Genomic DNA, 25,964 nt, shown 5'->3' on the forward strand with positions numbered 1-25,964 from the left:
AAATATTCTCAAATCTGCATAAAGAAAATATGCAAATTTTCTCACCAGTGGTATGTTCCACCAACCTGACTTGTTGCCGATAAAAAGCAGTGTGTGATGACATGGTACACATAAAAGTTACATGAAAACTTAAGCGAAAAAGTAACGAATAACAATCTAAAGTTCAATGTGTTTCCATCGCATTCTCAACTCTACCAATAGTTTTGTTACAAAAACTGTGGCGTTAAATAGCAAATGTGCTTACTCTGGTCTTGGCACTTGCCTCTAGCCAACAGCTCGCAGATACAGTGCGTGTAGGCTACCTACATGATGAGATCATTATTATGGATAAGAGCAATATTATTTTTATTTGTCAAATGGCGGCCAAGCATCGACCATCATGTCACCAGAATAAGACCCTCAACATTTATTGGAAAGCAGCATCAAGGCCATCACTGTGCACTTTCACCGCCCTGTGAAGTTCATCATTCATAACTTTTTTGATCTGTAGCCTATTAAACTGTATGTTTTCCTGAGTTGTAGTTGGAGAATCACACATCATTGTGTGACTCCAAGTTTACTTCGATATGATGGTTATTATATCACAATTTCAGAATAGATGCATTTCCACCGCCATTTCTCGCATAATACATTTTACAGACACAAAAAGATCCCACCTACCAAATTTTGTTGTGTTGACATTTGGAAAGCTTACCGACAAATTTGCTGTTTCCATCAGGCCTGTCTTGACATTTTTTATTCAACATGTACTTTACTCGCATTAAAAGGTTGGCTGGAAACCTGGTTCACGAGGCAGATTATAAAAGCCAGTACCACCCCTGGAAACCTTCTGTCACATTTTTACAAAATTCCTTGACAAAAGTAGAGCAGTATGTTGAGTGAATAAAGCCCACAGAGAAATATCTAACATTGTTGTAGAGTGATTCAAGCTCCCATAGACCAAGGAAGTTATAAACTTAAAAGAATGTTGTGATGATGACTGAAGATATGCAGTACCAGTCAAAAGTTTGGGCACACCTACAGATTCAAGGGTTTATCTTTATTTGTACTATTTTCTACATTGTAGAATGGAATCATGTAGTAACCAAAAAAGTATTAAACAAATCAAAACAGATTTTATATTTGAGAGTCTTCAAAGTAGCCACCCTTTGCCTTGATGACAGCTTTGCACACTCTTGGCATTCTCTCAACCAGCTTCATGGGGTAGTCACCTGGAATGCATTTCAATTAACAGGTGTGCCTTCTTAAAAGTTCATTTGTGGAATTTCTTTCCTTCTTAATGCGTTTGATACACTCAGTTGTGTTGTGACAAGCTAGGGGTGGCATACAGAATATAGCCTTATTTGGTAAAATACCAAATCCATATTATGGCAAGAACAGCTCAAATAAGCAAAGAGAAATGACAGTCCATCATTACTTTAAGAAATCAAGGTCAGTCAATCCGGAACATTTAAAGAACTTTGTTTCTTCAAGTGAAGTCGCAAAAACTATTAAGCGCTATGATTCGGCGCATGTGACAAATAAAATGTGATTTGATTTCAATTTGATTTGATGAAACTGGCTTTCATGAGGACCGCCACAGGAAAGGAAGACGCAGAATTACCTCTGCTGCAGAGGATACGTTTAAGTAACAGACACACCTCAACATCAACTGTTCAGAGGAGACTGCGTGAATCAGGCCTTCATGGTCAAATTGCTGCAAAGAAACTACTACTAAAAGACACCAATAAGAAGAGACTTGCTTGGGCCAAGAAACACGAGCAATGGACATTAGACCGGTGGAAATCTGTCCTTTGGTCTGATGAGTCCAAATTAGAGATTTTTGGTTCCAACCACCGTGTGTCATTGTGAGACGCAGTTGGTGAACGGATGATCTCTGCATGTGTGGTTCCACCGTAAAGCATGGAGGAGGTGTGATGGTGCTTTGTTGGTGACAATGGCAATTATTTATTTAGAATTCAAGGCACACTTAACCAGCATGGCTACCACAGCATTCTGCAGTGATACACCATCCCATCTGGTTTGTGCTTAGTGGGACTATCATTTGTTTTTCAACAGGACAATGACCCAATACACCTCCAGGCTGTGTAAGGGCTATTTGACCAAGAAGAAGAGTGATGGAGTGCCGCATCAGATTACCTGGCCTCCACAATCACCCAACCTCAACCGAATTGAGATAGGTTGCGATGAGTTGGACCGCAGAGTGAAGGAAAAGCAGCCAACAAGTGCTCAGTAAATATGGGAACTCCTTCAAGACTGTTGGAAAAGCATTCCAGGTGAAGCTAGTTGAGAGAATGCCAAGAGTGTGCAAAGCTGTCAACAAGGCAAAGGGTGGCTACTTTGAAGAATCTAAAATACATTTGGATTTGTTTAACCCTTTTTTGGTTACTACATGATTCCATATGTGTTATTTCATAGTTTTGATGTCTTCACGATTATTCAACAATGTAGGACATAGTAAAAGAAAAACCCTTGAATGAGTAGGTGTGTCCAAACATTTGACTGGTACTGTACAGTATGATGATATTGTGACATGATGCTTGAAGAGGCCATGTTGTCCACTGTCTCAAGGATAAGAAAAATGACACAACACATCCAAGGTGAAAGGACAGTGAAAGACTGACAGGAAAGGTAGGAGGGGAGGGTGTGCTAGAATAGCAGTAGGTCGGATTCAAACCACTAGACCAGCCCAAACCAGTAGACCATGTAAGTAAAAAATATGTAATGAAGTTGTCCACCGTCACTAACCTGTTCGTCACTAACCTGTTCCCTGAGCCTCTCCTGGTGGCCCATGATGGCCGAGGCATGGTGAGGGTACTTCTGCTTCAGGTGCTCCAGGAAGGCTTCCCTCTTTTTGTCCATGTCTGAGGGCTGCATGGCCAGGATCTCTTGTGAGCTGCGCGCCCCCCCTAACGTGTGCCTGCGGGGGACGGTGCGGCTGCCGTTGCCTTTGGGGTCCTGGGCCCGGGTGGGGGTCCCATTCGGGGGACCCTGCCTGCTGCTCAGCTGCTCAGAGTCCTCAGGGGAGGTCACCTTCAGGTTGCTTTTGGTTTGCTCTGGAGAGAGAGGGAAAGGGTGTGGGTGAATATACAGGTACAGGATCACTATTCCATTGGTGTGTGTGCAGGGTTTTTCCTTGCACAAAATGGGGCTTTAGGTGGAGGGTGTGGCGGTGGGCGGGGTAGTGGGCGTTTTTACATGTATGGCCCGCCCAAGAATTTACTACACAGGAAAAACACAGTGTGTGTGTCCTTAGGTGCACAGTCAAACTTTGAAGGCACACATGACTATAAAACTATAGTCTGAGTCAGAGACCTAACCACAAACACCAGTGGACCAGCCAGACTGGGAAAGATCCAGCCTCCGTGCTCTAACTTAATTACTACATAATCATAATGACATTTTCCAAACCAAAAGGGAAAGAGACCAGGGAAAAGGGAATGGGTGCAGATACACACAACCTGTAAAAAACTTTATCAGGAGACTACTGAATGATCCCACTGTAGCCATTGAGACATTATGGCTATTATGAAATGGCAGTCTAGACATAAAAGAATGCATCTACAGATCAGACCTGAGTTCAAATACTATTTGAAACCATGTAAAATGCTTTATCTGGGCTTGATTGAGCTTGACTGGGGCAATGGAACCAATAGAATAGTTTCAAAATGGCAAACCCCACCCATTTGGCACTCCAGGCAGGCTAAAGTAAACGCTAAAAGTATTTAAAATATTTGAAGTAGTATTTGAACCCAGGTTTGCCAGAGATACTGGAGCTAAATCGATAAACCTATTGCCTTTGGTAAAACCTACACACCTACTGTATCTAAACCATGGACTGGATGATGTGCTCTATTCGAGTTTAAACTCTGCCCCATGACATCACAGGGTATTCTCCGATGTCATTTATCTATTGTGCAGGTTATTTGACTGATTCTGGTATTTTTACTGTAAGGAAAAGTACCTTAAAGTAAACCCTCGGGCGATACTTTCAAAATGAACCTGAACGGACATGCATTGACGTAAACAAGGGAGAGCAGTGATCTCGTTTGGTATACTCAGTTCTATTTCCGATTCTCCAACTGAAAAGAGCATCAGTTCTCTCCTGAATGATAGTTCCCAAAAAATAGTAGCTTGGTAGGCATCCAGGAAAACCATGAGAGGCATTGTGATGTTACCTAATCATTTATCTGAGAGAATGTTCTATACATTTAGCCAAAGGAAAACACCTTTGCATGAAGCATCATCAAATCATAAAGTGGGATATTGATTTTCCAGGATAGGAAGCATCCTTACAACAATTCAGTACTGCAGACTAGTCCCAAATAGCACCCTATTCCCTAGATCGTGCACTACCCTGGTCAAAAGTAGTGCACTATAAAGGGAATAGGATGGCATTTAGGATGCAGCGCCCACCTCATCACACATTGTTTATCTCAGTGATCTGAACTTCAGATTGAATATGACAAAAATAACATCAGTGATGAAAACATTAAACTGAAGCAGCTGTTCACTTTAAAAACTCTCCTCACTTTCAAAAGCCTGGGCAAACGTTCAAAATATGTCTGGGAGAGAGAGAACGTTATCCAGAGAATCTGTTTATATATACAGACGGTTGGGAAATGGCATCCTCACAGTGAACAGAAGTCGCTGACTAAAGCCATTCGTAACGTCAAAGTCAGTGTTTTCAGGAGGAAATGGCATTCCTTCTATTAACATCCTTTAGGATGTTTTAATAACTTATTCACGGCAGCCATCTTGACTTGGAATAACATCATTCTCTCGACTGTCAACTTTGATACAACATGAAATTACAGCAAAAACAGAAACTGTATGTCTAATGAAAAACAAATATTGAAACTCCATTCAACTCCATTATAACAAATTCATTTATACTTTTAACTACCCATTAAAGTATATCGACATGATCTTCAATCTTAAGATACTAAAGGGAGAATGAGAAGCATTTCCTTCCGTTCAACAGTCTTTCATCTTGTCATAAATCAATCCCCTGGGACTGAGCCTAAACACTACAAATCAATGGGGGAAACATTTTGGCTCAGGCTGGGCAGTGGGTTGCGTCCCAAATGGTACCATATATATATATATATATATATATATATATATATATATATATATATATATATATATATATATATACCCTTTCTAGTGCACTACTTTTGAATACTACTTCACTACTTTTTATAGTGCACTATATAGGATGCCATTTGGGATGCATCCAGTGCGCTTCTGACAGTCAGGGGCTTGCGGTGAGACTGAAAGCTATCCCATGGATCCGCGTGCTGACACATACTCTTTTACCCCGAGCTGCAATTCTTCCAGGCTGTTGGTTCTGCGTAGGGCTGGGGCATGAAGCACAGGTGAGGAGGAGGAGAGGAAGAGACGAGCGGTGGAGTGTGAAAACACAGGGAGAGAGTAATAAAGCAGGTCTGATCTGTTGGCTTGTTTCTCTAGACGACAGGTACAGTCATAATGTGTACCTTTCAAAGGCTAATGGTGAAAAATAAGGGTCTGTCTATGGCTAGGGATGTTATTTCAGGATTTGTCTCTCTCTAGGTCAAAGCACAGCAGAGGAGATTATAAAGTGGGCATTTCAACAGATGGTTTTCACTGCTTCAGTTTAAAAGGAGAAATCTGGGATTGGTACATCAACGAAATAAAGTGTCAAGGCGTTGTTGAATCCCAGGTTGCCCCTTTAAGTGGAAAAGTTGACCTTCATTTTTCAATGAGGAAATTCTTAGACAGCATTGTAAAGTGGTACTTGATCGGCTTAATGTGAATACAAGCAAAACCATTCTTTTCTGTACATCTGTTCATAGAGACTTGAGACGGGAGATACTTCAGGCTTTACAATGGGGCCATATCACGTAGGCGTTGAAAAGACAACACGTTTTGAAATGTTGGGAATGCACGAGAAAGGTTTACTCATACCAGCTCTCTCAACAATGTCTACAATCTCCAAGCTGTGGCAGTCATGTGAAAAGCGTCCAACAACCGTGTACCATTCTTGCTGTCTTATGTGTCCTAACTCTCCAAACAAAAATGACATGGGTGTGACTCCAACCTGACGTCCACTCCGCTTTGCACCCACACAGAAGTGTTCCCAATCACATGGTGTTTTGGTCTGTAAACCACTGTCACCCAGTGTGAACAGATAAAGATAGTGAACTGACAACATGAATAGGAAACGTATTCACATGGAGATTTCCACCTACACAACTAACAGTAAACTCTGTCTAGACCAAGACTGAAAAACAGCTTCTATCTCTAGGCCATCAGACTGTTGAACAGCCATCACTAGCCAGTGCGCAGTACTCTGCCCTGAACCTTGAGACTAATGCCCCATGTATTTAGAGTCATTGAATGCTGGTCACCTCATATTCTGTTTATATATTGTTGTTTACTCACTGTGTATGTATGTACTGTATTCTCAACGTAGCTCAATATACCTGCTACTGAACATACCATTTTCTTTTCCAAATGAAATAATGTGTATACAGACCACATATTTATGTTCTGGATTCTCACAAATGCTCACTCTAATATACACTACATGACCAAAACTATGTGGACACATGTTTCACTGGAACTAATGGGCCTAGCCCGAACCATGAAAAACAGCCCCAGACTATTATTCCTCCTCCACCAAACTTTACAGTTGGCACTATGCATTGGGGCAGGTAGTGATCTCCTGGAATCCCCCAAACCCAGATTTTTTCTGTCGGACTGCCAGATAGTGGAGCGTGATTCATCACTCCAGAGAACGCTTTTCCACTGCTCCAGGGGCAACTCTAGCAGGACAGAAATTTGACGAACGGACTTGTTAGAAAGGTGGCGTCCTATGACGGTGCCACATTGAAAGTCAATGAGCTCTTCAGTAAGGCCGTTCTACAGCCAATGTTTGTCCATGGAGATTGCATGGCTGTGTGCTCGATTCTATAACCCTGTCAGCAACGGGTGTGGCTGAAGTAATTTGAAGGGGTATCCACATACTTGTATACATACTGTATTTATAATCTGGATTCTCACACATGCTCACTCTAATCTATCTACATAGATAGTTATTTCTTGATTTCTTGTTTAGATTTTTAGATTATTTGTGTATTTATATTGCATTTGCAACAAACAAAAAAATCGCTGCACCTGCTATAACACCTTCAAATCTGTGTACGTGACCAATACACTTTGATTCAAGACCAGTTAACCACTGTGAATGGGTGTAATGTAGCTAGGAACATAGCAGCAACGCACTGCCACCGGACAGCTAATGAAAGATATCCCACCAGCCTAACACCTCCTGTAGTTGAGTGTTGCAGCACGGCTGACGTACTTACGTGCCTATTTTTAACCCTCAAACAATTTCAAAGCTACTGTATCTACACAGAATGCTACAGAAACGTTCAAATCAGCCAATTCCCTGCAGATTCTCTTTCAGTTTCAGGTTCCTTACCTTCCACAAGACTTGAACATTCTAGAACAGAATAGAATACATCCTCCTCTCCTATCTCTTCAATTCCTCCTCTCCCTTCTTCCATTTTAACCCAGGAGTAACAAACTGGGTGTGAGGAAAACGGGTTAGGAGAAATAGAGGAACAACACGGGCTACTGTTGACTTCCAAATAGTTCCAAACTGTCGACTTCCAGAAAAGGCTCACATGAAAAAGGGGCTTGAGATCCACCCAGAGCCAGAAAGGTGACCCGTAGGGATTTAGAAAACAAACAACATTCCAGGACACAGGACGAACAGCAAGCACCGCTTCTCTGCCTCAGGCCAACTACTCACCGACTGACTGCCTGCCTGAGGTTGTGTAAGGTTTGGTGTGTGTGCATGTGTATGTTAGAGGGAGAGAGTAAACATGTGTGCAAGTTGCCTCCTCTGATATCGCTCAGTTAGAGAGTGGGCCCCAGACCAACAGGTGTCTGAACCACTCTCACACACACACACACGCACGCACGCACGCACGCGCCCGTACACGCACACACACACCGCACTGTCTGGTCTTTGTTGTCAGTATAGTATGTTGATTATGAGCTGAACTCCTACTACGCCGTTTCTCCTGATCTGACCTCATAGGGAGCACTCACAGAGACAGGCTTGTGTCCAAAGTACTGCACTCTAAAGGGAATAGGGTGCCATTTAGAAGCAACCAGCCATGTGTCATAACCTACTTGTGGAATATGGATCGTTTATATTCATCACACAAGGCCCTCAACTTATCTTTGCTCAGCGGCTTATTAAGTCATCAGCTGCCATTAAAGTTGTTTTGTGAGTAACATATGCATAACATAACAAAAGCTGACCTGCTCTATCATAAGGGTTATGGAAATCCAAAATAACCATCACATAAATCTCCATATTTATATTTGTCAAAATGTGTGACTGTACTATTGACTTGAAAAGATATGTTTGCTGTACTGTACATGAGTGCAAACATATGCCAGACATGTTGGGACTCTCTGTGTGTCGAACAGGAACCGATTACGTGTTCGTCATCCAACATTTTGTATGTCCTCCTCAGGTTCAATATCTTTACAGCAAACGTGAAGACATCAATGCACAGTTTGTGGGCCATGTAATTGAAAGTGGAGGGGTCAGTACATGACCAAACATAGTTGAGTCAGACGAAACATAATGTCAAACATATGGAGAGAAGTGGAACTCCCACCCACTTACCCCCAGACAGCCATCAAACCATTGAACCAGAATCCCTATAGCCTAGTATAAACATGGCATGGCGCAACCCCTTAACCAGTCAGTTTTCACTTCTTAAATTCCATACACTCAACCAACCTGTCTCTCTACTCTTACTCTGAACAAATAGCCGGATAAAAAAAAATTACCCAGAAAGAGGTGGCGAAATATACAGACGGGTTTCCGAATCCCCATAGTATATAATGTACATTGGTACCTATCACCTAAACCACCCAAACAATCAGTTTCCGCTACTCAAATTCCAAAAAATATAACCTGCCCTAAAACCCTACATTATACACTCTCTCAAAGCGCCTAGTGTGAACAGCCAGATGGAAAATGACCATGTACTCTGAGAAAGTCTCGAGAGGTAACAAAAGGGAAATGTGTTGATATGGAATCTAAAGAATTTCCTCTCTCCCATTTGCCAGTTTTAAGTAAATGATAGTCTTGGTCAAAAGATGACATGCAACATTTCTTCAGGGTGACACTGTGGGACTTGTTAAGGGTAAGGTCCTTTGCGTGGTTGTCTCCACTTACTCAATGTTAATCTGGTCCCAAATGGCACCATGCTCTCTATACCGTGCACTGTTTGACCAGGGCCCATAGGGCTCTGGTTAAAAGTAGTGAACTATATAGGGAATATGGTGCCATTTGGGACGTATCCAGAGGAATGTGCTACAACAGCAAAGTCCACACAGTGCATAACTATGACCACAACAGTCTACAGACATGTACTCCCCTGTCGATATGGGAGAAACAATATCCATTCTTCTGTGTTGGAAGTGTTCAACGTACGAGCTGGAATATCAGATGTGGTCATTTCGAAACCCAATCCGAAGGTACATATGTGGATGTTTTTCTATATACCCTTTGGATGAGAATTCTGTTGGAGACCTCCCTCTGATGGACACGTGCACGCTCGTGTGCTCGCCCACATGTGATCCATATGGGCCGTGTTTCACTCCCTTGCCTGTTGCAATAGACTCCCTCCCTTAGCACATAAAGGTTCTTTGTATTCTCCGGAGTCGTATGATTTCAGACCATCTGATTCCTGCCGTGTCCTTCGCTAGAACTCGTTGCCTTCCTCATACCCATCAGCTGCCTGTAAAATGTGCTCTGCCAACCCGCCAGGGCTCAGCCATTCTCTGAACAAGACGGGCAGTAGGCTACGTGTGTGTCCCAAATGACACCCTATTCCCTACATATTGCACCACTTTTGCAAAAAGGATTTGATGAAAAGTAGTGCACTATATAGGGAATAGAGGGCCATTTGGCCGTGTCTAGACTTGACAGTTCATGCAGCTTTTGTATTCTGATCATGGAGTTCTGATCACATCATGTGTCTACACTTACATATACCGTGTCCACATTGTGTCCGGATTCCCTTTTCCCGCGCTATATTACAATGCCAGCATGCATTCTGTAAATGGTGGAACAGGCTAAATCTGATTATAACACAACAACAACTTGATGGCAGTACCAACTACTGTAGCTAACTAGCCAGCTAACTTCTGTAACTAGCCAGCTTGCTAGCAAAGCTAAAGGGATTGCATAAATTTAGCCAAACAATTATTTTCTAAATAAGCTAGCTGGCTAGCATTTATGAAGCCAGCAAATACATTCCTCAATGTGGTCTTCGTATTCTGATAGCAGAAGTCACATGTAAGTGTCAAGTGTAGACAGCCTCAGAGACAGTTTTACATTGAGAGGAAGCTGATTGCTGATCTATCTGATATTTTCCATGCTGGTCCTGTCAGCTCAGTGAAAAGCACCTATAAATACGAGACGTATGTGGCAGGGTCTACAGACAATCACGGATTACAAAAAGAAAACCAGCCCTATCGCGGACATCAACGTCTTGCTTCCAGACAAATTAAACAACTTATTTTCTTGCTTTGAGGACAATACAGTGCCACTGACATGGCCCGCTACCAAAGCCTGTGGGCTCTCCTTCTCTGTGGCCAACGTGAGTAAAACACTTAAACGTGTTAACCCCCGCAAGACTGCCGGCCCAGACGGCATCCCTAGCCATCAAAGCACGCGCAGACCAGCTGGCTGGTGTGTTTACGGACATATTCAATCAATCCTTATCCCAGTCTGCTGTCCCCACATGCTTCAAGCGGGACACCATTGTTCCTGTACCCAAGAAGGCAAAGATAACTGAACTATATGATTACCGCCCCGTAGCACTCACTTCTGTCATGTAGTGCTTTGAGAGAATAGTCAAGGATCATATCACCTCCACCCTACCTGATACCCTAGACCCACTCCAATTTGCTTACCGCCCCAATAGGTCCACAGACGATGCAATCGCTATCACACTGCACACTGCCCTATCCCATCTGGACAAGAGGAATACCTATGTAAGAATGCTGTTCATCGACTACAGCTCAGCATTTAACACCATAGTACCCTCCAAGCTCATCCTGTGCAACTGGATCCTGGACTTTGACGGGCCGCCCCCAGGTGGTGAAGGTAGAAAACAACATCTCCACCCCGCTGATCGTCAACACTGGGGCCCCACAAGGGTGAGTTCTCAGCCCTCTCCTGTACTCCCTGTTCACCCTGTTCACATGACTGCGTGGCCATGCACGCCTCCAACTCAATCATCAAGTTTGTAGACGACACTACAGTGCTAGGCTTGATTACCAAAAACGACGACGAGACGGCCTAAAGGGAGGAGGTGAGGGCCCTCGGAGTGTGGTGTCAGGAAAATAACCTCTCACTCAACGTCAACAAAACAAAGGAGATGATCGTGGACTTCAGGAAACAGCAGAGGGAGCACCCCCCCTATCCACATCGACGGGACAGTAGTGGAGAAGGTGGAAAGTTTTAAAGTTTCTCGGCGTACACATCACTGACAAACTGGAATGGTCCACCCACACAGACAGCGTGGTGAAGAAGGCGCAACAGCCTGGTACGGCAACTGCACCGCCCTCAACCGCAAGGCACTCCATAGGGTAGTGCAGTCTGCACAACGCTTCACCGGGGGCGAACTACCTGCCCTCCAGGACACCTACAGCACCCGATGTCACAGGAAGGCCAAAAAGATAATCAAGTACAACAACCACCCGGGACACTGCCTGTTCACACCGCTACCACCCAGAAGGCGAGGTCAGTATAGGTGCATCAAAGCTGGGACCGAGAGACTGAAAAACAGCTTCTATCTCAAGGCCATCAGAATGTTAAACAGCCATCACTAACATAGAGAGGCTGCTGCCAACATACAGACTCAAAAGTATGGCCACTTTAATAAATGGATTTAATAAGTCACTTTAAGTCACTTTAAATAACATCACTTTAATAATGTTTACATATCCTACATGACTCATCTCATATGTATATACTGTATTCTATACCATCTACTGCAGCTTGCCTATGCCGCACAGCAGAACGACAGATTTGTACCTTGTCAGCTCGGGGATTCAAACTTGCAACCTTTCGGTTACTAGCCCAACGCTCTAACCACTAGGCTACCCTGCCGCCCCATATTCATCCCTTTACATTTGCGTGTATAAGGTAGTCGTTGTGAATTTGTTAGCTTACTTGTTAGATATTACTGCACTGTCGGAACTAGAAGCACAAGCATTTCGCTACACTCGCAGTAACATCTGCTAACCATGTGTATGTGATCAATAAAATAACATTTGATTTAATTTGAGTTTTCCCCCCCAAAAAACTTTATTACAGACAGAAATACTCCTCAGTTTCATCAGCTGTCCGGGTGGCTGGTCTCAGACGATCCCGCAGGTGAAGAAGCCAGATGTGGAGATCCTGGGCTGGCGTGGTTACACGTGGCCAGCGGTTGTGAGGCCAGTCGGATGTACTGCCAAATTCTCCAAAATTACGTTGGAGGGGGCTTATGGTAGAGAAAGCAATGTTCAAATCTCTGGCACTGGCTCTGTTGGACAAAGCTGCACATTTTAGAGCGGCCTTTTTTGTCCCCAGCACAAGGTGTTCAGTATAGTTTCCCAGGAGGCTTTATATAAGCTTTAAATAAAATGTATTCAACAAACAATTGTATGTCAAACCAACTGAATTTGTCATTTAATTTCAAAATGACAAAATACATTATTTACCATTAATTTCTTTTCACCACAAAATTATCTGAAACACATTTTCTAGAGTCACAAGCTTGATGTAGTCATTGCGTGCTATGAATATGGGACCAAATACCAAACTTTTTACTACCTTAATACACATATACTGTAAGTGAATTTGTCCCAATACTTTTGTTCCCCTAAAATGGGGGGACTATGTCATTTCTAGACGGTTCAACCGATATAGATGAAAATACTCTAAAATGGAAGCTGACAGTCTGCACTTTAACGCCATAGTCATTGTATCATTTCAAATCTAAAGTGCTGGAATATAGAGCCAAAACAACAACATAAGAAATACTTTATTGATCCCCACACTGTAAAAAAAACATGTTGACTCAACGAACAATTGTACAGCAACCAGCTGCAATAAGATTGTGAGTTTGCTCCACATTTGAGGAAATTCATGTTTCCTTCCCAAGGCAAACATGAATTTGTTATTTTACTCAACAAGCTTTTTCTAATTCAGCTCACTTCGAGCAGAGTTTGTCGAGTAAACAAACTAACACATTCGCTCAAATTCTTGTCCGATTGAAGTCCACTCATCTCACAGAATAACATTGATTAAGCAATTGGTTAAATTTGATTTTTTTTATTTTTTTTATTTTTTTTTACAGTGCAGAGAGAAACTGGTTTGTCCATCATCATTGCAACATGCCTACAGTACACAGTCCCAAGAACAATGAACAATAAGGTAGCAAGAAACAGCTCGAAAAATAAATAAATAAATAAAAATCACTCATATATTATCTCTCCAAAATAGTTAGTTGGAACCTCATTAGTAAAGTCTTTCAACTTGTTGCCAAAGAAAACTGTATCAAGTCACAATGTTATCCAGTCATGTGGGAGCTGACCTCTGACCTCTAGTATTGGACAAACTAATCCCTCCCCTCATCATCTCTACTCTGTTTTGATTTAAGATGGTCCAGTGGTTGGCACCTCCCACTGATCTCAGAACTCCTATTGACTTCATTCGCAGATGAACATCCTCTTACCCCTCATCACTCTATGACTGAAGATAAAACCCCTCCTAACTTTGAGACCAAAGATAAACTCCTAACTTTAAGACTCAATGTATAATGCTATTACAGCACTATTACGTTATATGAGGCTATAATGCTAAATAGCTGATATCGTCTCCTGTGGCCTCCATCTTGAATAATCAATGATGCAAGTATCCAGAACTGGTGGGAGGCCAGATTGTTGACATTCTGCCTTTAACCCCCCCCCCCCTCCTCTATTTCCCACTTCCTCCCTCCCTCTCTTACTCTTCCTCTGTCTCCAGTGTGTGTTTACGTGACGCATGTTTTTGGCAACCCAATGGACAGTTTGTGCTAAACACTGGTGGAGGTCTGAATGGAGCAATGGCTGTGCTATCTCCCTCTCATTAGCTGTATAATCCCAAACCTCCACCACACAGATAACCACATTTCATCTCCTCTCTGACTGTATCCGCAGTCTTCTTAAAACATAGCCGAGCCAGAACAGCCCATGGGGGCAGGAGGCCAGGAGCCTCTCCAGCTTGATGTACAAGTACACCCCCTGGACAGGAAACTAGTCTGAGACACATGTACCAGTCTCCAAATAGGGTAGCTAGAAACAAAAGCTAATTCATTAGCACAATGGAGGAGTCCAGAACCCCAAAAGTGGATCTACAGTGGCCCCTCAGGATAAATTAGGCTTTTCACACAACTGCAAGACTATTTTTCCTGGAGCCAGGTTTGGAGTTTCTCTTAGGCTACAGGGTAAGACAGGCTGTCTCGTTGAAGTTGTGGTTATCAATACGCACACACATACACACTCTCTCTCTCTCTCTCTTAATAATACTAGTGATTCACACCATTTTAGCAAAGGGTCTGACTGTCCTACAAGTGTGGGAAGCAGACACCCAGCCCTTCAGCCAAAACAAAATGCAACACTCCAAAAAATGCTGGGTTAAAATCAACCCAGTTTAGGTTATTTTGTAACCCAGCGCTGGGTAAATATTGGACAGAACACATGCTGGGTTATTTTGACCCAGCCAGTTTGGTTGCGTGAATAATGTTGGATTGTTGGAGAGAGAGTAAATGCCATGCCTGTTTAACATGTTAAGTTCATATACGGCAAAACTTAAATTTTCCCTTCATTTATTTGTTGCATTTTACACATTCTTCTAGAATATTAAGATTATTTATTACATGTTATAATAAGTTATACCACCTTATTGCATCCCAACAACAGGATTTTACATAGGCTTTTAGGGAATTCATACACTTTTCTCAGCCTCATTGAAACTGTTCAACCTTAACATGTGATAACTACACAAGAGAACAGATGAACAGGAATGACACCAAGGGTGGCAAAAAAATAACTATCTGAAAGCCACGACCCTACTAAACTACACCTCCAGTCTTCTGATCTGACCTGCTGCTTCATATCTCAGTCATCCAGCATCAACAACCCGACCTTTCTATTTTTTGAAGAAAACAACCCAAAGAAGTGACCCAATGGCTGCAACCCAGCATTATTTTCTGAGTGTAAAGTATTGCAATTCTAAATTAAGATGCCTGATTGGGAGAACACATCCCTGAAGGACCAGAGTTTTCTGTCCTCAAGAGCCTTCAATAAACAGACATAGACATGGCAGCCAACCTGGATAGGCATGCTGCCAAAAGATAGGAGCCTGATATGAACCATTGTGATAGCCAGACTGTCTGTGTGTGTGTGTGTGTGTGTGTGTGTGTGTGTGCGTGCGTGCGTGCGTGCGAGAGAGAGAAAGATACAAAAATGGTTGAGAATAAGTATATAACTAATTGAGTTCTCTGTAACTCTGTAAGTGAAAAATAAATATTAACATAAAGCTATAACACCAATGGCCACCATATGCCAGTGAGGTATTTCAACTAAATGAACTATGCATTTGACTAGATTTTTTTTGCTGGTCTAATTCCAAATGGAATTGCTCATTTTGAGCGGGCAAACACTTGTGTGTGTTTGACTCGAGTGCAAACTCAATTTCCTCCCATTAGAACAGGCGGTGAGTTTCAATAAAGTCGCACAAACAAGTTTTATTTCCTCTTTGGCAGCAGGGAGCTGGCCAATAAGCCTGATTCTCTGTCTTTATGAAAGCAGATCATATTTTTGGCCTGATTCAAAAGATGGTGATTCAGCTAAAATGAAGGAAACAAATCACTCCAAAAATCACATCGCCACAAATCACTTTAGTAGATTGGAATTTGTCCTCTCATGCACCACCCGTAAATCCCTCCCTCCCTCTCGCTCTCTCTCTCGCTCCCTCCTTCCAACCCCACGTCCTCCTCCCTTTCCTGCAATTCAAGTTTGGAGACAAACAGAGAGTCCAAACAACTCTCACGTTGGCTCTGTCAGTACTAATAAATGCTCCCTGATGGCTTAGTGGAAGACTAGAACCAACAGACAGCTCTCTCTGTTAATACCTGGCTTCACTGATCGCCATCTATACACAGTGTTTGTCTGCTGCACGCTGACACAATGTACTGCTGGGGGTTGAAGATCCGGGGTGAAGACCTTGGATCAGCTTCCCCTCCCTCGATCCTAACCTTAACCATTAGTTGGGGAAATGCAAAACTGACCAAAGATCAGCATCTAAGGGCGTCTTCAGCATACACACATGAAGTTGACACATACTATACTGTACAATCACTTGCAGACCGCATGTTCTACAGCAGAGGGTGCTGTTTGCTACACTCTAATACAGTTTATTTGATTGCTTTGGTACTATTTTTACAAGTATGTGGTGAAATGTCCCAACTCTTAGTACAAAACTCAAAACAGATCATCAAAAAGGCTGTTTATTCACAACTTTAAGCACATTTCAATTGACTAAGTACAACACACAAAATCACACAGTAACTTCTTCACCAAACCTAAATCAGTGTTTCATCTACAAATAGCCTTCATATAAAGTCTTGCCTTTCACAATGTAATGCTGACAATACTTTTCATATGATTCTCTTCTCATTTGTTTAAATACATTTGACCATCACTTAATCCAGCGGCGCTTAATGATTAATCACTTAACCGTTTGGTAAACCTATATATTTTTTAAACTGGTTTCTCTACTATATATGGATTTTGAGAACTACAGAAATGTAATGTGTGCTTGTAAAGTATAAAGATCTAAATTACATGTATGATACATGATAATCATACATAATGACTACTCGTTATTGCTAATTGATTTCACATAGTGGTAACCACAATTTGTCACCATATAAAAGGGTGTGTGTGAACACTTGCAATTTATTTCAACATTGAGCAGGAGAGACAGCAAGGGAGAGGAAGAAATCAAAGATCTTGTGGGCATGGGCCCCGTCAAAAAAGTGGGCATGGGCCCCGTCAAAGAGGTGGGCATGGGCCCCCGTCAAAGAGGTGGGCATGGGCCCCCGTCAAAGAGGTGGGCATGGGCCCCCGTCAAAGAGGTGGGCATGGGCCCCCGTCAAAGAGGTGGGCATGGGCCCCCGTCAAAGAGGTGGGCATGGGGCCCCGTCAAAGAGGTGGGCATGGGGCCCCGTCAAAGAGGTGGGCATGGGGCCCCGTCAAAGAGGTGGGCATGGGGCCCCGTCAAAGAGGTGGGCATGGGCCCTGTCAAAGAGGTGGACATCAGAGAGAGGGAGTCAGACAGCAGGGAACTGTCGGTCTAATGTAGTCCGGGCCATCGTCGTTGACCATGTGGTAAACAGAGGCCTTACCATGGCAGAGACCGCAAGATTAAAATAAACACAGTTGACAGTGAGAGGACATTTCTTTTTTTGCTGAGTATACTTTTTAAACATGTATCTTGCATTGTTTTCGATTGGATTAACTGGTAGTTAAAATGACAAAATCGAAATGATATCATCATGGTGTATTTTGGTGATTAAACCAATATTACATTTCACAATATAGTCATTTTTTGGGGCAATGGTTGTGTGGTGAGAGATGTTTACAATGCAAATGAATGCACATCGACAGGTTTTGAATGAACGACTGGCTGCGTTACAAGTGTGACTAGTTTGTAGTTTTGTACTAAGAGTTGTGAAAATGTACCACATGCTTGTGAAAATAGTACCAAAGCGATACAAAAAGAATACAGTTACAGTCATGTTGAAAAATGGGCTGAAATGTTATTACAAGTGGAGAGAGTGTGGGTATAAGTAATGTGTGTGTGTGTGGCAGGTCTGAAAGTGCTTATATTGCTCTCCTTCAACTCTCTAAAGCCTGTTTACCAAACATCTCACATGCCTATGCGTAAGTCTGAACTGGAGCATGTGTGCCTGCTTGTGTGCATAGTATTACCAACAATCTCCCCTTCAGAGTAATCCTCTCTGCTCAGCCATGGGTGGACTAACTCAACCCAACCCACCCCCTACCTCAGGCCCTCACTAACACGGCCCACTCCAGACGTCTGCTGGTCTCCCTCCCTGCCCACCATCTAACGGACAGGCTCACAGCATTCTGATGGGTAGTGGAGAAGAGGGGCGCCGTCTGAAAGCAGCTGTGTCTGGGACGTCCTCCCTCAACCCCCCTGTCTAAGAGAGTCATTCCTGGGTCTGTCAGTCACTCAGGGCTGTGCCCCGGCCTCCAGACCTCCACCTCCACTAACACAGCAATGGAAATGGAAATGGAATGAAATGGATATTATTCCCTTCTGCATGTATCGCTGATAGTGAGCCCTATATATGAAGTATTAGAGTGGGATGTCATACCTACTAAATGGACATATTTTAAGGTCACGTCCCTGATTTCCAATTGAAAATACAGCATGTAGTCATTGTAGTTGAACATCATGGTAAGAGCTACCGAGAGGTTTAAGACTGTAGTAATCAATGCCGAACTAATCCAAAACGGTTTACATTACAGGGAACTGTAATGAGAACAAAACAGAAAGAAAGTCTACATCATTGATTTTTCTATCAGGCCATCTGTCATATGGAGAAAAGTCAGAACCTTAAATAGATAAGGAACTTCCGTAATGTCCCAATTCAGACTTAGGAAATGCGCATCTTTCCTACGCACTTCTCAGTAGTTGGTATTCAGACTTACCTTGTTGGTATTCAGATTTACCTTATGCATAACAGGCTTTATTTTTTTATTTAACTAGGCAAGTCAGTTAAGAAGAAATTCTTATTTACAATGACGGCCTACACCAGCCAAACCCGGACGACACTGGGCCAATTGTGCGCCACCCTATGGGACTCCCAATCACGGCCAGTTGTGATACAGCCCGGATTCGAACCAGGGTGTCTGTAGTGACACCTCTAGCACTGAGATGCAGTGCCTTAGACTGCTGCGCTACTCGGGAGCTTTGCAGGCGTGGTCCCCTTGCGCCCGCTGAATAAAAAGTCTGGCCTTATAATCAAAACATTCTAGAAATCATAAATCAACTATGTAGGTTTGGCGCTATACTGTCATTTGTGCATGGCTACAGAAGCCTATAGCTTGGGTCTCCACATTTCATCCCAAGTTAAAATGCCAGCGTTTCATAAACTTCCCTGTGGAAAAGGTGATATGTTGATATGATTCAGTTTGCTGCCATATGACTGGTTTCACATTTGTCTCCAGCGTATATAAGGTCAAATAGATCTAAAACAATTGTCATTTATATTTACAATCCCCTTATCCAAACGGCTTACTCATTGACCTAGGAATTAGGTTCCATTTACGTGCTTAACTGTGGTCCGAATTCCCCCCCTAACAGTCTATAAAAATCGAATCAAGGCTTATTGGTCGTGTATACAGATTTGCAGGTGTTATGGCAGGTGTAGCGAAATGCTTATGTTTCTAGCTCCAAGAGTGCAGGAGAATGTCTAGCAAATACAATACAAATACATAATACAACAATTTTTTTTTGGAACAAACGATCAAGAAAATTAACGAGTCCAATTAACAATCCAAAGTAGATATATAAGAAAATGCAGTGTCAGACTCCAGAATCCCTGGTTCTGGAGTCTGAGGTCCTTAATGAGAACATTGGCAGATAAAAAAATCCATCTATTGTACTGTATCCCGTGTACCCGCTGATGCTAAGCAATGCTAGCCTATCCCCAGAGAACCCAATCATTTAGTCCGATCTTGGACTCAAAACACTTCACTACCAAGCCGTGTGTCACAGCCAAGTAGTCCACAGATGTCCACTAAGACTGAGCCAGAAGTATTATGTCAACAATAATAACATTGTAAAAGGTTTCCCATGGCCAACTTGTTTGCTCTAGGTGATAACATATCTCTTATCTTTTTGGCAGGAGACAATCTCTCTCTCTCCCACACACACTCGTGAAGGTCGAGAGACAGGAGGCACATCAGAGGGATACTTTTAACTTCAGAAGTGGGCCCAATTCTGTCCATATAAGAATCAACTCATAATAGAGAAAAAGAGAATGGTAGAGAGAGAGAGACTCATGAAGACAAAAGAGCTTCTCAGTAAATGAATCAAAACAAATATAAACGAACTTCTGTTGCATCCCTTTATAATCTATGCAACTGTGGTAGGCGGGTGCACGTTGTTTATACAGTTTGCATATTTGTTCTGTTTTAATTTGTGTTTTAATATGACTGTCCTCACAGTCAGGTTTATTAAAAAGTGAATGTGCTGCAATTGGCTCTCTCCATAGCGATAAGCAGCTTAGGGGCCATGACTTGCCAGCCAGTCAATCAGACATCCATTACTCATTCCCTGCACCGTTTGCCTCACCTCTGACTCTCCCTTTCTCTCTCTCACTCTCTCTCCATCTTCCTCTTGTCTCGCTCTCCCTACCTCCTCTATCTCTCCTTCCATCTCTCCCTCGCGCCTCTGGGCATACCAGGGTAGACTTCGCTAGGCACGGACCTCATTTGCAACCCCAGGTTCATTTTTAACCTAACAGCTCGAGCAGTGCAGTGGAAATGACGAAATAAATGATACAAATTCATGTAGAACTTCCTACGGTTAACTGAGCTCTCCCTCCCGGAGAGGCTACGATAAGGCTACGATAAGTCAGTCTGTCCGTCTGCCTGCCTGTCTGCCCTCCTGTCTGTCTGTCGAACATTTGATAAATAAGTACACTAAAACGGCAACGATTCGTAATATGTACAATGGTATTTGTATGGGACTGTACATGATATAAAGGCAGGGGTTTGTTGGTGAGTTGGCTGGGCGCATACTGAAGTTATTAAGCTCCATAAGGTCTGAAGTTATTAAGCTCCATAAGGTTCATGTCTGGTGAGTAAGTAGCACTGCACAAGCCCTGGCTAGTTTGAGCCGCAACGGCTCTTAGGGCGTTGAGCCTAGCTCCTGTTTCTGTAGTGTGAGGCAGCTTAATGTACAAGTTAACCCCTTGGACAGGACGCTAGTTTATCGCAGGGCCATACCCCAAAATCTATCTCCTTAATGCTGAGTGCCAAGCAGAGACACACCAGGTCCCATTTTAACAGTCTTTGGTATGACTCGGCCCGGGGATCAAACTTCCAACCTTACAGCAGACACTCTAACCTCAAGGCCACTGAGATGGTCAGGTCTGGTGAGATGAGGACTGTTTAGCATGCAAAACCTGCTGAGGATGGGGCTGAGGCTGAGAGTGTGCGTGGTGGTAGGCTGCCCAGCTCCAGTAGGAGGGATTCCTGAGCACTATTCAAACATGGATGGAGGTAGGTCTGTAAACGCACCCCAGCACATTCCACAACTATCAATGCAATGATTAGAAATGGGATTCAGAATTGTGAAACTGAGGATTATAAAACAAGCACTTTAGTCGGTTGAAGGTTCGGCATACGTGCCGGCATGTATCCTGACTAAATCCGTCTCCTGCAGAGACATTGATTTGTAGCCTGGGGGGGTGAAAGTCTCCACCAACAACAGCCTAAGGTTAGAGACACAAAACACACCCTGAATAGCAGCCCAAGTTTACACAGCAAGTGTGGGTGTTGGGAGTCACTTCTAAATCACAAAACTGGTGTCCCTTCTAAAAACCCATAGGTGGGCCATGCAAGAGAGTATCAACATAAAACATATACACAATTCCCAACCAACCACATAAAAACTCTATGTAAGTGATAGAGTCCTAAAGAGGGCAAAATGGTAGAAGGGAAAAGGTAGCTTTGTTCCCAACAGAGAAGGCCAAGAGCGGGAGTTACCACAGACTTTCACTGGCTCACCACAGCGGAGCAAGAGGCTTTGTCCCAAATGGCATCCTATTCCCTACACCTGCATGGTACCCTTCTTGGTAACACTTGACTTGACACCCAGTGTCATAACACGTTACGACACGGTCATAACCATGTCATAATATGTCATAACAGCTGACGTAACTTGTCATAAGCTGCCATAAAATGGTCGTAACACTGTCATGACCCATATATTTACACCTGTTGTGACATATATTGCGTTATTTTATGGCTGGTTATGACACCTACATAAAAGTGTCAAAACCCACATTTATTCAAATGAGTTTTTCCAGGCCAAGACGTTCCCTTTCGTTTCAAAGTTTGTTTACTAAATCCTTTGTGGTTGTTATAATGAATTCTTTACAGTTATGTTTTTTTAATCGTATTTTAGAAAATACATTATATGACACTGTCAAGAAGCATTATGACAGGGGCTTCCCGAGTGGCGCAGAGGTCTAAGGCACTGCGTCGAATTGCTAGCTGTTCCACTAGAGATTCTGGGTTCGAGTCCAGGCTCTGTCGCAGCCGGCCGCGACCGGGTGATCCATGGGACGGCGCAAGCAGTGCGGCTTGGTTGGGTTGTGTTTCGGAGGACGCGCGGCTCTCAACCTTCGCCTCTCCCGAGTCCGTACGGGATTTGCAGCGATGAGACAAGACTGTAATTACCAAATGGATACCACGAAATTGGGGAGAAAAATAAGCATTATGACCATCATCACCATATATGCCAGATAGGCCTATCACGTACATGCCCTTACATCAGTCTTGTCCTGCTCCTGCATTCATCCCAGTTATTAGCAACAGAGCATTGGGGTAGGTGCATGTCTGACATCAATTTGTGCGCAGTAACAACAAACATACTGTTGACAGTATTGCCTTGTGCGAATAGTTTTTGTGGGTTTTGACAGTGCATTCTGAAAGTATTCAGACTCCTTCCCTTTTTCCACATTTTGTTACGTTACAGCCTTATTCTAAAATTGATTAAATAAATAAAAACACACATCAATCTACACACAATACCCCATAATGACAAAGTGAAAACAGGTTTTTAGAAATTTTTGCAAATGTATGAAACATCTAAAACAGAAATACCTTATTTACATAAGTATTCAGACCCTTTGCTATGAGACTCCAAATTGAGCTCAGGTGCATCCTGTTTCCATTGATCAACGTTGAGATGTTTCTAAAACTTGATTGGAGTCCACCTGTGGTAAATACAATTTATTGGACATGATTTGGAAAGACACACACCTGTCTATATAAGGTACCACAGTTAGGGCATGTCAGAGAAAAACAACAAGCCATGAGGTCGAAGGAATTGCCAAAAGGCACCTAAAGGACTCAGACTCATGACAAACAAGATTCTCTGGTCTGATGAAACTAGGGTTGCACATTTGGGGAATATTCAGAGGTGGACATTTTCCGTGGTAATTAACGGGAATATATGAAAATTAATATTAATACCATTTAAATGTAGATGTTTTTTGCATTAGATATATTTGGTATATCATATGGAGACAGAAACATAAACCTTTTACCTTATCATAAGTGGACATAATTGCAAATGATTAAATCCTTCCAATAGAAATAAACTATTTAGTTACGAATTTAACTTTAATTAAATGAGTTGATTCTTTACATGGGATGATTTCACTGAACAACAAAAGAAAGGCAGTATTGAATGATCCCCAATGATCCATCGCATCTCCCAAAGACGTTTTCAACATACATCTGTAAAATGATAGTCTAGAAACTAAAGCTTTGGTTGTCTTCCTCTCAGGCTTCCATGTGTTTTCCCTGGACCTCTTCAAGGTCCACCTCTTGAACATCAGACTCTGAGGCCTCATCTTTACTGTCACTTTCCAACCTTGTTGAAGATGGCTCGTTGTCCGGCTCAAAAATCCTCAAATTTGCCTGGATGGCCACCAATCTTTCAACCCTTGTATTGGTCAGCCTGTTGCGTGCTTTGATGTGTGTGTTCCCAAACAAGGACCAGTTGCGCTCTGAGGTGGCTGATGTTGGTGGGATTTGGAGGATGATGGAGGCAACAGGGGAAAGAACCTCAGATCCACAAAGTCCCTTCCACCAGGTGGCTCATGAGATATGTTGGCACGACTGCCATATTGCATCTCCATCCCAAAGTCCTTGCTTTGGAAGTGTACTTCGCCAGACTGCCAAGAACCTTGCCCTCATCCAGCCCAAGGTGGCGAGACACGGTAGTAATGACACCATAGGCCTTGTTGATCTCTGCACCAGACAGGATGCTCTTGCCAGCATACATGTACGCTGAGGCGTGTATGGGCTTCAGTCTTCACGCTTTTTGATGTATTTCAGAACTGCAGTTTCCTCTGCCTGGAGCAAGAGTGAAGTGGGCAGGGCACTACGGATTTCTTCACTTACATCTGCAAGCAGAGTCTGAACATCAGACAGGATGGCATTGTCTCCCTCAATCCGTGCAATGGCTACTGCTATAGGTTTCAGGAGTTTCCGGCTGCTTACCACTCTCCCTAAATACATCATCCAGGAGGATCCTCTTGATGGGGCTGTCTATATCGGCAGACTGTGATATGGCCATTTCTTGGAGAGACTCCTTCCCCTCCAGGAGACTGTCAAACATGATGACAACACCACCCCCAATGGGTGTTGCTGGGCAGCTTCAATGTGGTGCTCTTATTCTTCTCACTTTGCTTGGTGAGGTAGATTGCTGCTATAACTTGATGACCCTTCACATACCTAACCATTTCCTTGGCTCTCTTGTAGAGTGTATCCATTGTTTTCAGTGCCATGATGTACTTGAGGAGCAGATTCAATGCATGAGCAGCACAGCCAATGGGTGTGATGTGAGGGTAGGACTCCTCCACTTTAGACCAAGTAGCCTTCATGTTCGCAGCATTGTCTGTCACCAGTGCAAATACCTTCTTTGGTCCAAGGTCATTGATGACTGCCTTCAGCTCATCTGCAATGTAGAGACTGGTGTGTCTGTTGTCCCTTGTGTCTGAATACTGGTTGAGGGGAAGAGATGATGTAGTTAATTATTCCTTTCCCATGAATATTCGACCACCCATCAGAGATGATTGCAATTCAGTTTGCTTTCTCTATGATTTGCTTGACCTTCACTCTAACTCTGTTGAACTCTGCATCCAGCAAATTAATAGATAAAGCATGTCTGGTTGGAGGGGTGTATGCTGGATGAAGAACATTCACAAATCTCTTCCAATACACATTGCCTGTGAGCATCAGAGGTGAACCAGTTGCATACACAGCTCAAGCAAGACATTCATCAGCATTTCTCTGACTACGTTCCTCCATTGAGTCAAAATAACTTCTGATTCCAGGAGGACCATGAGCTGTTGCTATCGATAGGATGTCTGATTCATAATTTTCACCTTGAATAGAAGTAGAGGGACTTTTGTCAGAAGTTTCTTGTTGTGAGCGCTGAGGGAACTTTATGCACTTGGCCAGATGATTCTGCATCTTTGTTGCATTCTTCACATATGATTTGGCACAGTATTTGAAAATATACACAGCTTTTCCTTCTACATTATCTGCAGTGAAATGTCTCCCCACAGCAGATAGTGCCTGTGGCATTTTCCTGTAAAGATTAGGGGAAAAAATAGTAAAGAAACAACAAATACAATTCCATGCACAGATAAATAGTTAAGCAGTTAGATTAAACAACTCCTTTGTAAGATAAATGCTTTAAATGAAACATGTTTGGAAACAGGTGAATTAACACTCCTCAGTTAGCAGGCTCAAGCAAGCTTAAACCCACATGGTAGCGAAAACTAACTAGCAGAAATTGTTAACAAGTTAGAAATTATTTAAACACTTTGCTGTAGGCTACTATTTACTAGTTAACAAAAAATCATGTATGTCATATAAAATATATTCACTCCACCCAGTATCGTAATCAAAACTTACCAGAAAGCATGTAGTCCTTGGCTCAGACAGTGTAGTAGTGTGGGCTCAATAGCATCTCATCAGTGTGCAAGATCTTGAGAATCAGCTCT

The 25,964-nt window shown here is 42.8% G+C and overlaps 1 protein-coding gene across 7 annotated transcripts in view; it reads right to left on the bottom strand.

Moving 5' to 3' along the window:
• Positions 1–25,964, bottom strand: part of LOC120051170 (sickle tail protein-like) — a 117,494-nt gene that overhangs the window by 77,380 nt on the left and 14,150 nt on the right. For 5 of the 7 annotated variants that reach the window (XM_038997886.1, XM_038997887.1, XM_038997891.1 and 2 more), the window contains exons 1-2: positions 7,472–7,810; positions 2,749–3,056 (exon numbers count right to left, since the gene is read on the bottom strand). In XM_038997886.1, the coding sequence (XP_038853814.1) occupies positions 2,749–3,056; positions 7,472–7,556 (393 nt within the window). In that variant the 5' untranslated portion in view covers positions 7,557–7,810. Of the gene's footprint in view, positions 1–2,748; positions 3,057–7,471; positions 7,811–25,964 lie in introns of those variants that run through there. The other 2 variants (XM_038997885.1, XM_038997889.1) reach the window with 2 other exon arrangements.

The sequence above is a fragment of the Salvelinus namaycush genome, chromosome 7 (assembly GCF_016432855.1).
Source record: "Salvelinus namaycush isolate Seneca chromosome 7, SaNama_1.0, whole genome shotgun sequence".
NCBI lineage: Eukaryota > Metazoa > Chordata > Actinopteri > Salmoniformes > Salmonidae > Salvelinus > Salvelinus namaycush.